Source organism: Sminthopsis crassicaudata, chromosome 4, assembly GCF_048593235.1.
Source record: "Sminthopsis crassicaudata isolate SCR6 chromosome 4, ASM4859323v1, whole genome shotgun sequence".
Taxonomy (NCBI): Eukaryota; Metazoa; Chordata; class Mammalia; order Dasyuromorphia; family Dasyuridae; genus Sminthopsis; species Sminthopsis crassicaudata.
In genome coordinates this window covers 351,616,504-351,630,202 of record NC_133620.1, presented here as the reverse complement: position 1 = coordinate 351,630,202, position 13,699 = coordinate 351,616,504, and the positions used below count along the sequence as shown (strand labels likewise).

The following is a 13,699-nucleotide window of genomic DNA, read 5'->3' as shown; positions in this document are numbered from 1 at the left end:
AACACCCTACGGAATGGCTATAAAATAGGCAAACCAAGTCATTTCAAACACCAACACTCCATTTGGACTTCTTGACCACACAAGAAGACTCTGCATACACTCTCCATCAGCCATGTCTCTTTGCCTTTCCAGTGGTCCCAGGAGATCTTGCTCCCGGCCCACAACAGGCTCTGTCCGGCTCTCTAGTGGAGGGTCAGGCTTTGGGACTGGAAATGCATGTGGGGTGACTGGCATTGGAAGTGGCTTTTCCTGTGCTTTTGGGAGCAGCTCCACTGTAGGGAATGGTAGCACTTCCTGCACTAGCTTCTTGGGGAGTGAAGGAGGGCTTCTCTCTGGCAATGAAAAAGTGACCATGCAGAACCTTAATGACCGCCTGGCTTCTTACCTGGATAATGTACGTGCTCTGGAAGAGGCCAATGCTGAGCTGGAGGAGAAGATCAAAGGGTGGTATGAGAAATTTGGTCCTGGATCTTGCCGGGGGCTTGATCATGACTATAGCCGATATTTACCAATAATTGAAGATCTTAAGAATCAGGTAAGAAAATAATTTGGAGTGATTTTTATGAGATCCTGGTGTAATGAAAAGAGTAATGAATTTGGACTCAAAAGATTTTGGATTAAAATCCCAGATCTAAAGTGTATTATGTTCATTATACCATCTTGTAAAATGAGCAAATTGAATCAACTTACTGCAGTAGAAATGTTACTTGAATCAGAAAATTTGAATTATAACCCAGCCTTGGACACTAGCATTGTTATTCTGGGAAAGTCATTTAACTTCTTTAAAACTTAGTTTCTTCATCTTTAAAAAAAAAAAGGGGGGGGAGGAGATAATAATAAGAGCTGCTTGGAAGCATCTTTTCAGGATCAAATGAAATGAAGTATATTGTATATATAAAGAGAGAGGAAGAAAAAGAGAGAGAATTTTATATATACATTATATATAATATATTCTATATATTACATATAATGCATGTTATATATACAGCATACATAATGCATATTATATATATTCACATATATATAATGAAGTTATGTATTATGTACATCTATCTATAGTATTTTTCAAACTTCAAAATACTACATAAGTGTAATATGTAACTTCCCTTCCAATTAAAAATAATAAATGCTTGTTGAATTTAACTAAGTTGCTCTCCAATTCTAAATTAATAAACTTTTTTTTATCTTAAAATATAGTTATCCATAGAATCTATCCAGAAAAGTATTTTTAAGGATCAGGGTGCTTTTAAAAAAATAAAAAAGTTAATGGTCTTTGTAATTTAGTAGTAGTCATCTGACTCTTTGTGACTCCATTTGGAGTTTTCTTGGCAAGTAGTTTGCCATTCCTTTCTTGAGCCCATTTTATAGCTGAGGAAATAAAGGCAAACAGGGTTAAATGAGTTGCCCAGACTCATAGGGCTAGTAAGTTTCTGAAGCTAGATTTGAACTCAGGAAGATGAATTTTCCTGACACCAATTCACCTCTGTGCACCATAGCACCACCTAGGCTCCCTTAATGTCCTTGTAAAGTTTAAAAACAAACCAGGAAACTTGGATATATCAACCAGCATCACTGGTTTTTATTAGCCTGAATTGATTAATTAATCCATTTTAAAAATGTCTCCTAATAATTATGTATATATATATATTTATCTTAATTTTGATAATTATTTCATTACTTTAACACATGAATGGAAGTGGGAGAGGGAGAAAATAGAATTTTACAGATTAAGAAGACCTAAGGAGGATATTTATACCAAAAAAGGAATGTCCACATTGATATGAATCTGAGAACTCCACCAAAGAACTGAAGTCCTTCCCTTTTTTTTGTGAGGTAATTGGAGTTAAGTGATTTGGCCAGGGTCACACAGGTAGGAAGAGGTCCTCCTGCCTCCAGGGCCAGTGCACTATCCACTGTGCCATTTAGCTGTCCCAGTCCTTCAATTTTCAGTTCAAGAAAGGAAAAAAACTATAAAATTATCCATGCAACAATATGGTCAGAATATTGTCAACCTTTCCATTTCTAGATCATTGTTTCAACCACCAGCAATGCCAGTGCTGTCCTACAGATCGATAATGCCAGGCTCACTGCCGATGACTTCAGACTGAAGTAAGTGTGGGGCAAAGATGTTCAGGAGTAACAAAAGCCATCAAAATTAACCATCTTGCTGATCCTTTCATTAAATGTGGTGGGAAGAGTTCTAGGTCTAGAAGACCTGGGTTCAAATTCTGACTCTGCTGTTTGGCCTTGGGGGAAAAAAATTGCCTCGCTTCTCTGAGTTTCAGTTTCCTCATCTGCAAAATGAGAGAATGTAGTTGGAAACCTCAGGGTGGAGCAAGATGCCAGCACTGGATCCCCTTTCTTTTGTGGTTAGGAGTTTCCCCAAACTATCCAAAGTAACGAAAATTCTTTAATACTCTTTAAGGTTTGAAAGTGAACTGGCTTTTCACCAAAATGTTGAAGCTGATGTTAATGGATTGCGAAGAGTCCTGGATGAGCTGACCCTGTGCAGAACGGATCTGGAGATTCAGTATGAAACTCTGAATGAGGAGCTGACTTACCTCAAGAAAAACCACAAAGAGGTAGGAATGCAGTTTCCTAAGTATCTTCTTTCTCTCAAAAGACAAACTATTCATAGTGAAATATAGTGTGAACTAGCTTTCTGATATAGCAATGCTACTGACCCATTATCCTTAGGCCATAAACTGGGAATGGTATAGAGAAGCAGTATAAATACAGGAAAAAAAAAAAAAGAACATTGGGTTTAATATTGGGAGGACCTGAGTTCAGATTCCCCTATTCCCACCTCCTCCTCCTTCACTAACATTTCCCACTATCAGGACATGGCCAATTATCTTCCCCTTTCTAGACTTTTGGTTCTTTCATGTGTTTTTAAAAAAAAGAGAACAGGACTAGGTGACCTGTGAGATCTGGTCCAGACCTATGACACTATGATCCTATTCAAGGGATTACTCAATGTTTTTTCAACTGTCCTTCATGTGATCAAGAGTTCCTATTTACCAAAAGGGAAAAAAAATTAATTCTAGCTTACTGGGATCATCATCCTCTCACATGAAGGGATCCATTCTGCTGTTCTGAATTGGATCCCCAGCAGCCACTGGCAGGTGGCTCCCACAGCACCCAGCAGCCACTAGCAGGTGGCTCCAGTATCACAACAGCTGGCAGTTCACAACTTTGATCAAAAGAACAAAAATGAATACTCTACATGTGGGTTAGACCTTTAATCTTGCTCTTACCAGCACTTGTTTTTATTCACTGAACTACTCAGTCATAGAAAGAATAAACTTATAGAAGATAATTCAGTAGGACATTCAACATGAATTCCTAGGTCACAGTGGGAACTTTGGAAAATCACCTTTGGGGAAAATGACTTTAATAAATGTGATTATAAAATATTGGGATAGCTAGTTGGTGTAGTAGATAGAACACCAGCCCTGAAGTCAGGAGAACCTGAGTTCTAATGTGACCTCACTTAATACTTCCTGTCTATGTAACCCCAATTGCCTCAGAAAAAAAAAAATTACTTTTAAACAAATATAAAGAAGTCCATACATTCCAAAAAAGGTTACTTCCATATATATACTCCCATGAAGTGATCATTCTGAAGCATTTTGGAATGTAAGCTTTTAGAAATATCTTTTACTCCTATAACATATTATTTTGAATATTGGCAGGAATTGGAAAATCTCATCTTCTGGCGATAGGTTTGATTTGGGGGAATGTCAAAAATTCATTAAGAGCTAAGTCTCCTACTAGGATAACTAATTGTAATAATAATGAATAATAATAAATAAGTAATAAAATGAGTAATGATAAATAAATAGATAATGTAATGATAAAGGGTAATAATAGTGGGTAACTAATTGAAACAACAATATTTTTCATCAAGAACAAAGTGTAACTATAAAACAATAAGTGGGGCTTTTTTTCTCCCTTTTAACAAATACACAAGAACTTGTGCATACAAAGGTATGAGGCTGTTCAAAACAGTCCCCTGAGATTATTGCTTTGCAGTCTTTTCAATTGTTTCCAATTCTTCATGATCCCACTTGAGGTTTTTTGGCAAACAAATTAGTGGTTTGCCATTTCTAGCTCATTTAACAAATGAGAAATTTGAGGTAAACAGGATTAAGTGACTTAGCAATGTCACATAACTAACAGATTTGAAGCTGTATTTGAACTCAAGTCCTTCTGGCTGCTGATCCTGCACACCATCTACGGTGCCATCTAACTACCTATGGTACCACATATATATGGTACTTATAGGGATCCTGAGATATTTCACATTTATTACAATGATGTCACCACTACTCCAAACATTTTGGAAGTTCTTTTTGGAATAGCCTTCGTGCCAATTTATGACTCAGTCTCATGATTAGTCATGCTCTAAGTCTATTTAAAGATATTACTATTGCTGGTGTTATTTCTCATACCTTCAGTTACTTTTTTTTTTCCACAACAATCTCACAATATCTGCTCTGCAAATCCATTTCCTTCATCCTAATTAGTGTAACCCAATTGCATACCAGTGAAGTGCTTAATATGAATTTAGGTTTTAATTGGGGAATAGATTTCAGTGTCTTTTTTCAAGGAAATCTAATTGATGGCTTCTTTAAGAAGTTATCCTCTGGGGGGGGGGGGGGAAATTAGTTTATATAATGTATGACCTGTTTATGATCTCAGAGCTATTTATCCTCAACAACACAGAAATTTCTCAAATTTGGGCTTCAGCTAGGTTAAAAGTATATCATAATAATAGCTAGCATGTACATACTGTTTGAAGGCCTGCAAAGCACTTCATAAATATTATCTTACTCACATCAGCGCCAATCCCTGAATAAGATAAAGTGTGATCAAAGAAATGAAGTCTGTTTAGCCTAAATACAAGGAAACTAAGGAAAGGCATGAAAATGGCATCGGAACATTTCAATGGATTTTTTATGGCAAAGGACTCTGAATGATGCAACTTGACATAAAATAAGTATAGTGGAATAAAGGAGAATTAATATAATATCATAGAAAAGAGTAGGGAATTTGGGATTTGGAGACACAAGTCTCCTAGTCCAGGCCCTCATACTATTGGACAGTATGATTTTGATCAAGTGATAACAATGATGATAATGATGATAAATAATATATCATTATATTTTATAACTATATAATATATATGTTATAACATGTTATATATTATATGTATATATTATATTTATGTTGTACAAAGTGCTTTATACATACATATATATATATATATATATTACTTTATTAAATCTTCATTACACTCTCAGGAGAAATGTACCATTTTCATCCCAATTTGACAATAGGGAACACAGTTACAGAAAGTTTAAATAATTTGCCCAAGGTCACATGGTAGTTAATTGTCTTGGGAAGGATTCCAACTCAGATTTTGGATCCAAGTCCACATGCCATATATACGTCACATTTTTAATTATTTCAGTCTGTTGAGACTCTTCATAAGCCCATTGGGGTTTTCTTGGCAAAGCAATACTCTTCTCCAGCTCATTTGACAATTGAGGAAATTGAGACAGTTAAGTGACTTGTCCAGGGTCACACAGCTAGTAAGCATCTAAGGCTGGATTTGAACTCAGGCCTTACTCCAGATCTAATACCTCATCACCTAGCTGCCCCTTTACACTACCTAGGTGCCCTCATATTTCTTTCACATCTTTCTGTTTCTAGGAGATGCAAGCTCTCCAGTGCGCTGCTGGAGGAAACGTGAATGTGGAGATGAACGCGGCTCCAGGGGTGGATCTAACCCTTCTGCTGAACAATATGAGGGCGGAGTACGAGGACCTGGCTGAGCAGAACCGCAGGGATGCTGAAGCCTGGTTCAATGAAAAGGTGCATCTATTTGGGAGTTTGGGGGTTTTTTAATGTCTCTGGCGCCCCAGTAGGAGTCCCAGAACTAAGATTCGGCTGCCTTTTCCGTGGTGTTTCAGAGTGCATCCCTGCAGCAGCAGATTTCGGATGATGTGGGAGCCACAACTTCAGCACGCAATGAACTGACCGAAATGAAGCGCACCCTTCAAACCTTAGAAATTGAACTTCAGTCTCTCTTAGCCACGGTAGGACGCGTGTGACTGCTCAGCTGTCTGGGGCATCATTTTCAGGGTTCTGATTGGCAGGACAAGCTGCAGCTCAGCAGCAATGGGATGGGCTCCTCAGGCTCACTTAATGTGCTGCTGCTACCTGAATGGGAGGCTGAGATGAGGTGATTGTTGCTGCCACCTCGTGGATAGGATAGGCAAAGGAGTAAGCATCCCCACAGTCTTGCTCTGGTCCAAAGCTCTGGTCCTCCCTCCCTAGGTATGGCTTCGATCATTTTTATATCACTTAAAAATTAGCTGTTAAAAACAAATCCTACTGGAGATAGATTTTCTGTCTTCTTTCTCTCCCCAGTCCAATTTATCTTTGGCACATATGTTAATTCTACTCAAAATCCCTATTGCCTACAGGGATTCATCGCCTACAATTTAAATTGGATGCCAAAGCCTTGCCTCCCCGCTAATGTCATGGTCCTCTTGGAGAACAAAGGACAACAACAATTTAATAAATACAGACCCTTTAAGACCCAAGCTATCTAATGCCTTCTTGCTTTGCAATTCTGACTTATATTTATTTCCCACAATATATGCTAATTGAGTGCTGTCCATGTCCTGAACAAGTTGCAAATTTTCCTATCTGCATTATTTCTTAAGTTCCACTCTGAGAAATTTTCCTTGATGTTTTTTCTTATATATTATATTATTATTATTATTATTATTATAGATTATATACTTTTTTCTTCTTCTACTTGTTTCCCAAGTTAGAAAATATCCCTTGCATTAGCACTTTTCTTGGGGTTTTCCTACATATTCATCTGGGTGTTTTGTGTTACATTTTTCCATCTGTTTGTTGTCCCCTCACTAAAGTGTAAGCTTTTGATGATCAATTTTACAAAGGCAGTGACCCTGATCACATCTATATGGATCTGAAAATTTTTTCTAAACATTCTTTTGTTTGCCTGTAATAGAAACATTCTCTTGAATGCTCACTGACCGAGACAGAAGGGAACTACTGTGTGCAGCTGTCACAAATCCAGGCTCAGATTGGGGCTCTAGAGGAGCAACTGCAGCAAGTCAGAACTGAGACCGAGGGCCAGAAGCTGGAGTATGAGCAGCTCCTGCATATCAAGGTCTACCTAGAGAAGGAAATTGAAACCTACTGCTTCCTGATTGATGGAGATGAAGGGTAAGTAAACTGCATGGAACAGTGAATGGAACAATGGGGCTGGAGTCACAAAAATCTGAGTTTAAAACTGTCCTCAAACATTTAAAAACTCAGCAATCCTGGGCAAGTCACTGAACTTTTGAATCAGTTTCCCTATCTATAAAATGGGAATAACAATAGCATCTACCTCCCAGAATTGTTATAAAGATTGTTATAAAGATGTATTTTCATAGCACTTAACAGAGTGCCTGGCATATAGTAAGTGCTTAATAAATGTTTATTTCCTCCCTCCCTGGATAAAGCAAACTCTACATAAGACAAAATATGTTGAAACTGTTATGGACTTGGGTTCTTAGAAAATGAATTAGCATTAACTCAACCATAAATCATCCAGAGAAAAATATGAAATGTTATGTTAAATGATGTTAAGGGCAGCTAGGTGGTGCAATAGACAGAGTACCCACCCCGGCATCAGAAGGTCCTGAGTTCAAACGTGGCTCAAATATTTATTACCTGTGTGATTCAGGCCAAGTTACTTAACCTCAATTGCCTCCCCTTCCCACCATTTAATAGAACAGGTCCAACTTTCATAAAAGAAAAGTGAAAAATGTTATACTTTCATTCAGTGATTGAGTTTTTTCCAGCAGTTAAATATACTGCATAAATTCTCACCAAAATTCTTTTTTATAACTTTTTATTTTACCAAATACATGCTAAGATAGTTTTTAACATTCACCTTTGCAAAATCTTGTGTTCCAAATTATTCTCCTTCCCTCCTCCTTCCAACCTTCTCCCATAGACAGCAAGCAGTCCAATATAGGTTAAACATATCTTGCCAAAATTCTTAATAAAAATCTAATAGTAAAAAGCAGTAGAGAGTGCTGGACCTGGAGTCAAGAAGGCCTCAGTTCAAGTCCCATCCCTGATATAAAAGTGGCTATCAGACATGAATGAGGCACTTAATTTCTCAGGCCCTTCTCTCCATCCTGGCCAAGAACCTTTCTCAAAAACAATGTTAGTTATAAAATCTTCTAACCTTATCCTTGATTCAGACTAGAAGTGCCATTGGAAGAAATGAATCCAACCCTCTCATTTTATAAATAAGGGATCTAGGATTCAGAGATTATGACTTGCTCAGGTTCATAGAGCTAGAAATAAATGAACAAAAAAAATTATTTACTATGTACCAGGAACTGGGGATTATACCAGAAAAAGGAGACAGTCCCTGTGTTCAAGGAATTCAAATTCTAGTCAAGAAGGGCAATATGCAGGAGAGTTGAACTGCAGAGAAGAAGGAGAGGGCTAGGGGTCTTAAGTTCCAATTTCAGGGCAGATGGCAAATCCCAAGAGCAGTTAGGAATAACAGGGGCATCTGCCCTTCAGGAGCAACTACCATTGGGTGAGAATGGACTCCAGAAAATAGAAGGTTCACATTATATCATGTCATGAAGGTTACAACAAAGAAAATTTAAGCTCAATGTCAGAGAAAATTTCTTTACACTTACAGCCTTCCCAAAGTAGAATAAATTGACTTAGGAGGCAGTAAGGTTTCCCTCCTTGAAGATCTTCAAGCACAGGCGGGATACCTGATGCTTGGATGAGCTGCAGAGGAAATCTTTTTCAGGAATAAATTAGTCTACAAGGCCCCTGAAGTCCCTTTTGAGTTTAGGATTTGGTCACTGAGCTTCTCAGTGCATTTTAGGATGCATTCAACCACTATCTATTTCCACAGAGCTTGCAAATCTGGAAGTTACAAGTCTAAAGATCTTGGATCTGGAAATCTGGGAAGTCAAGCTAAAGGTAAATAGAATGAAATTCTGTTTCTAAAATACACTAGTTGAATTATAATCATCTTTCCAAGTCATATTCCTATGACCAGATCCTCACAAATTCTAAACTTTCTGAAAATACTTCATTTCATCACATTACAGTTTTCCTAGTGCCTAGTTCGGTGTTTTAGCCACAGGAGAGCTTAAATATGCATTTAATTGAACTTAAAATAGAAATATTTACATTGTAATAATTTGACTAAAATATAACATATAATGCATAAATAATATATAAACTAAACATGATAAACTACTATGATACATTAATCTAATAATAATAAATATAAAATGAATAGATTATAACAAATACTAATAGACTATGTCTTCAGATAAATATGATAGATAATTATGTCCCCAAAGTAGCAAGTGTCCATCTTTTTAATTGACTGAATGTTAATAAAAAGTTATATCACTGTAATGTTTTAAGGTTTGCAATGCATTTTTACCACAGTAACCCTATAATCATCCCCATTTTATAGATGGATAAACTGAAATTCAGGCAGACTAAGACTAAATCTCATAATTAATAAGTGCCAAAGTCAGGCCTTCTGGTATCAGCACAATGCATTGCACATATTTCCATTACTTTTTAATACATTTTTCATACTTTTCATTAGTTCATTCCATCTGGTTCCCAGACCAGTGTTTTTTTCCATTATATCCTATGAGGTGGACCTGATGGCAACACAATACAATAAAATGCAATTAAGTCATATGTTTCATCATATATATTTATTCAGCTTCTTTTTATTTTTAAAGTTTTATCATTCTTTTGATTTTACAATATAGTTATTTCTCCTTAATATATCTATCACATCTTAATATGCTCAATAGATCCATAATACCAATGTATTCTATATATCACACAATATATTATAGCATATAGAACACATTATTGTATATTAATATATTATAATATAATATGATATGATATGTTATGATACACTATAATATAAAATAATAAATCTGTAATCTTAGAGAGGTGCCTGGACTACTTAGAGAATAAGTAAAAAGGACTACACAGGTCACTAATCTGTACATATGGATTTCTGAGGGCCACATACCGACTTAATTCTAAAATTTAATATTATGTATGATTGTATTTTCATTTTTTTGTTAAATATTTCATTTTAATGATTAATTTTAATATTACATTTTAATGTGGTTGGGGCACTTGGACAGTGTGGCTGACCAAATGAGCCTATAGGCTGGTTACTTGACAACTCTGATTTCCATTCCCAAACCATCTTCCACATATCACTCCCTTGCTTATACCTGCTTCATTCTGTTTTATTTATTCGTTTTCTTATGATTCTCTGAGCTCCTCATCTTCCCTTCTCAAAGAGCAGTGACCATACCCGACCACACTTTGTTCAACCATTCCCCAATTTGTGGGTACCTTTTTGTTACCACAAAGAGTGCTGCTGGGGATGTATGCTTGTGTAGGGAGCCTCTCTTTCTCAGATTAGCCTTCTTAGAGCACGCACCTTTTTGGGATGGGTGCATGGGATCTCTCTGATACTTCCAAACTTCTAAAGGTTTTTTTTTCCATTTTCTCTGCAGAAATGGGATCTCTCTGATACTTCCAAACTTCTAAAGGTTTTTTTTTCCATTTTCTCTGCAGAATTGGGCAAAGCCATCGTGGTGAAAAAGGTGCTTGAGGAAATTGACCAACGAAGCAAAGTCCTCACTACCAGGCTCCAATCTCTGGAAGAGAAAGCCCCAAACAATTAATCAGAGATGAGAGAGGGTTTCATGCTCAATGCCTTTAAAGAAAAGGAATTGAGAAACCATCTGGATATATAATCAGCTCTACGAAGAGAAAAAAAATGTAGTTTTCCTTTTAGTCCTGAAATGTAGCTTCTTTCTTTGCAATAGGTATGGCCAAGCTTGCTTATACACACACACACACACACACACACACACACACACACACACACACACACACACACACACACACACACACACACACACACACTCACGCATTCATGGGAGGTAGCATCATCTGGCATAAGATCATTTGAAGCAGCATCACCTACAACTGTGCCATTGGTGGAGGTCAAAGATGATGATGACCTCATCTGTTGGGATTTCTTAGTACTCAATAAACTTTCTCTTGCAAGTTATCTTTGGGGCCTTTTGTTGTCTTACCTCCAAAATTCATAGTCACAACACAGGCAGCATGAGGTAGTGGATAAACCTATCTTTGCATCTGGAAAGACCAGTCATCTCTGACACATTCTGACTCTAAGCCAGTGGGCAAAACTCTCAATTTTTCAGGGGTCTAGGCCAGAAAAGGGGACCATTAATGGGGGCCATTAGAAGGCATCTAGGTGGCTCACGAGTTAAATACACAGGGCTACAAATCAGTATAGGGCAGCTAGATGCTGCCATGGATAAAGCACTGGACCTGGAATTAGGAAAACCTGAATTCAGATCCATTCTCAACTACTTAGTAGCTATGTGACACTGGACAAGTCACTTAACTGCTGTTTGCCTTAATCCATTGGAGAAAGAAATGGCAAACCACTCCAGTATGTTTGCCAAGAAAATTTCATGGATGGTATGATCCATCAGGGTCATGAAGACTTACACATGAGGACTGAATGAGAGCAATTAATCTGTACATAAGGATAATTGCCAGTAACATACTGACAGTTTTAGATTATATAGATATAGATAGATATAGATATAGATAGATAGATAATTATATACATGTATATATATAATTGAATTTTTATTTATTTTATTAAATATTTCCCAATTATACCTCAATCTGGTTCAGGCACAATGGGCCACACAGGCCTTCAGCAGGTATGTTTGACACTTCTAATTCTCTAAGATTACAAAAGGCAAAGAAAGCCCCCAACCTGAACTCAAAAGAGGAATTTTCCCCAATCAAAACTCCCCATACCAATGGAAGAATAGGCCCAGTCTAAAAGAAGAAAGTAAGGTTTATTGAAAAAATGAAAAAAAGCAAAATCTTTAGAGGGAGGAAAAATCAGAATCTTTCTCAAAGACCCTCAAAAATTCTCACTTACAATCCTCATTGTATTTTTAATATAAAAAATTTTAATATTCACTTTTTTAAATTTTAAATTCTAAATTCTCTCCCCTTTACCCCCTACTCCTAATCTTCGAGAAGACAAGCAATGTGATATTGATTATAAATGGAAATAGTCAATTTTCAAGGTAATCATAGATTACTTGAGAGAAGACGATCTAATCCAATTCCTCATTTTACAGAGGAAGGAAGTGACTCAGAGAATCAAGAAGACATGAATTCAAATCCTGCCTGGATACTTACTAGCTGTCTAATCCTGGTCAAGTCATTTAAACTCTTTGTGCCTCAGTTTTCCTATTCATAAAGGCAGAGGGAAAGGAGAGTTAGTCCCAAAGGACCTTTCTAAGTCTAGCTTTCCAACCAAGATCACACAGGTAGCAAATGGCACGGCTGAGATGGAAATTCAGGTCTTACAAAATGGTTGTGAAACACATTGTGTAGGAAGGAAAATGTATTCAGTGTGTCAACACTGCTCCCTAGCGAATTTAAGTATTACCTACCTCCTAACAGGATTCACTGTCAGGTTTGGATCACTACTACAGTGTTCAACACCGAGCCACTCAAAGCTAGTGCTTAATCAGTTTTCCCTCCACTGAGGAATTCCAGGGGATGGATGCAATTAGCATTGCAAACAAGATATAGAAGTTAAGGGGAAAAACAGCAACACCAAAGGAAGGAAATGGAAAAGAACTTCTTACAAGGGAAACATCAGAGAAAAAAACAACAACAAAAAGAAAAGGGTGAAAAATTTCACTAACCAAAAAAGGGACTTTGATTCAATTAATAAAAGCTATGAAACAAAAGAAAATAATGTAGAAATCTCAGGAAAGAAGAAAAATCTTGCAGCCACTAGGAGTACCTAATAGTCATGGATAGATAGTCTTACAATATCTATATTGAATTTTAGAGAATTTATTTGATTATGAATAACAAATAGTATAAGGAATTTCTTACTAATTTTGGAAGAGCATAGGGAAGATCTAGTATCCTTTCATAAAGGAACTAAATTATAAGAAATCATACCAGCCTTTTTCAGGTTGTCTTTAAATTGGGAAATGACTGGACAAATCAGGACAAAATGGAATACTGTTGTTATGTAAGGAACAATCAATGAGATGATTTCAGAGAACACTGAATAAATTCAAATGAATTGATACAGAGTGAGGTGAGCAGAACCAAAAGAATTAATTATGCAATTTTTTAAAATTACAAAGACAAACAACTTTGAAAGACAAGATCTGATCAATGCAATGACCAATCATGATTCCAGAGAATGGTATAATCTTAAACCAGAGCTTTTTCCATTAGTAACCCCTTTTCATCTGAAAATGTTTACATGACTCTGGGTATACATAGATATAAAATAGGTAAACAAATCAAACATTTACTGATAATAAATCATAACTTCACAATTATTTAGTTATGAGATTCCATATGGAGTCACACGCTACAGTTTAAGAAATTGGGATCTAAACTATCTCTTAACAGAGACATGGTGGCTCAAAGTACAGATTGAGAAATAGTTTTTGGACATAGGCAATGTAGAAATTTGTTTTAT

The 13,699-nt window shown here is 36.5% G+C and overlaps 1 protein-coding gene across 1 annotated transcript; it reads left to right on the top strand.

Annotated features, from left to right (window-relative positions):
- Nucleotides 1–112: 112 nt before the first annotated feature.
- Nucleotides 113–11,157, top strand: KRT25 (keratin 25). Its single transcript, XM_074265482.1, has 8 exons — nucleotides 113–535; nucleotides 2,027–2,109; nucleotides 2,426–2,582; nucleotides 5,719–5,880; nucleotides 5,979–6,104; nucleotides 7,052–7,269; nucleotides 8,981–9,048; nucleotides 10,702–11,157. Exons 1-8 carry the CDS (start codon nucleotides 113–115, stop codon nucleotides 10,809–10,811), a joined length of 1,347 nt encoding a protein of 448 aa, XP_074121583.1. The 3' UTR covers nucleotides 10,812–11,157.
- Nucleotides 11,158–13,699: the final 2,542 nt, after the last annotated feature.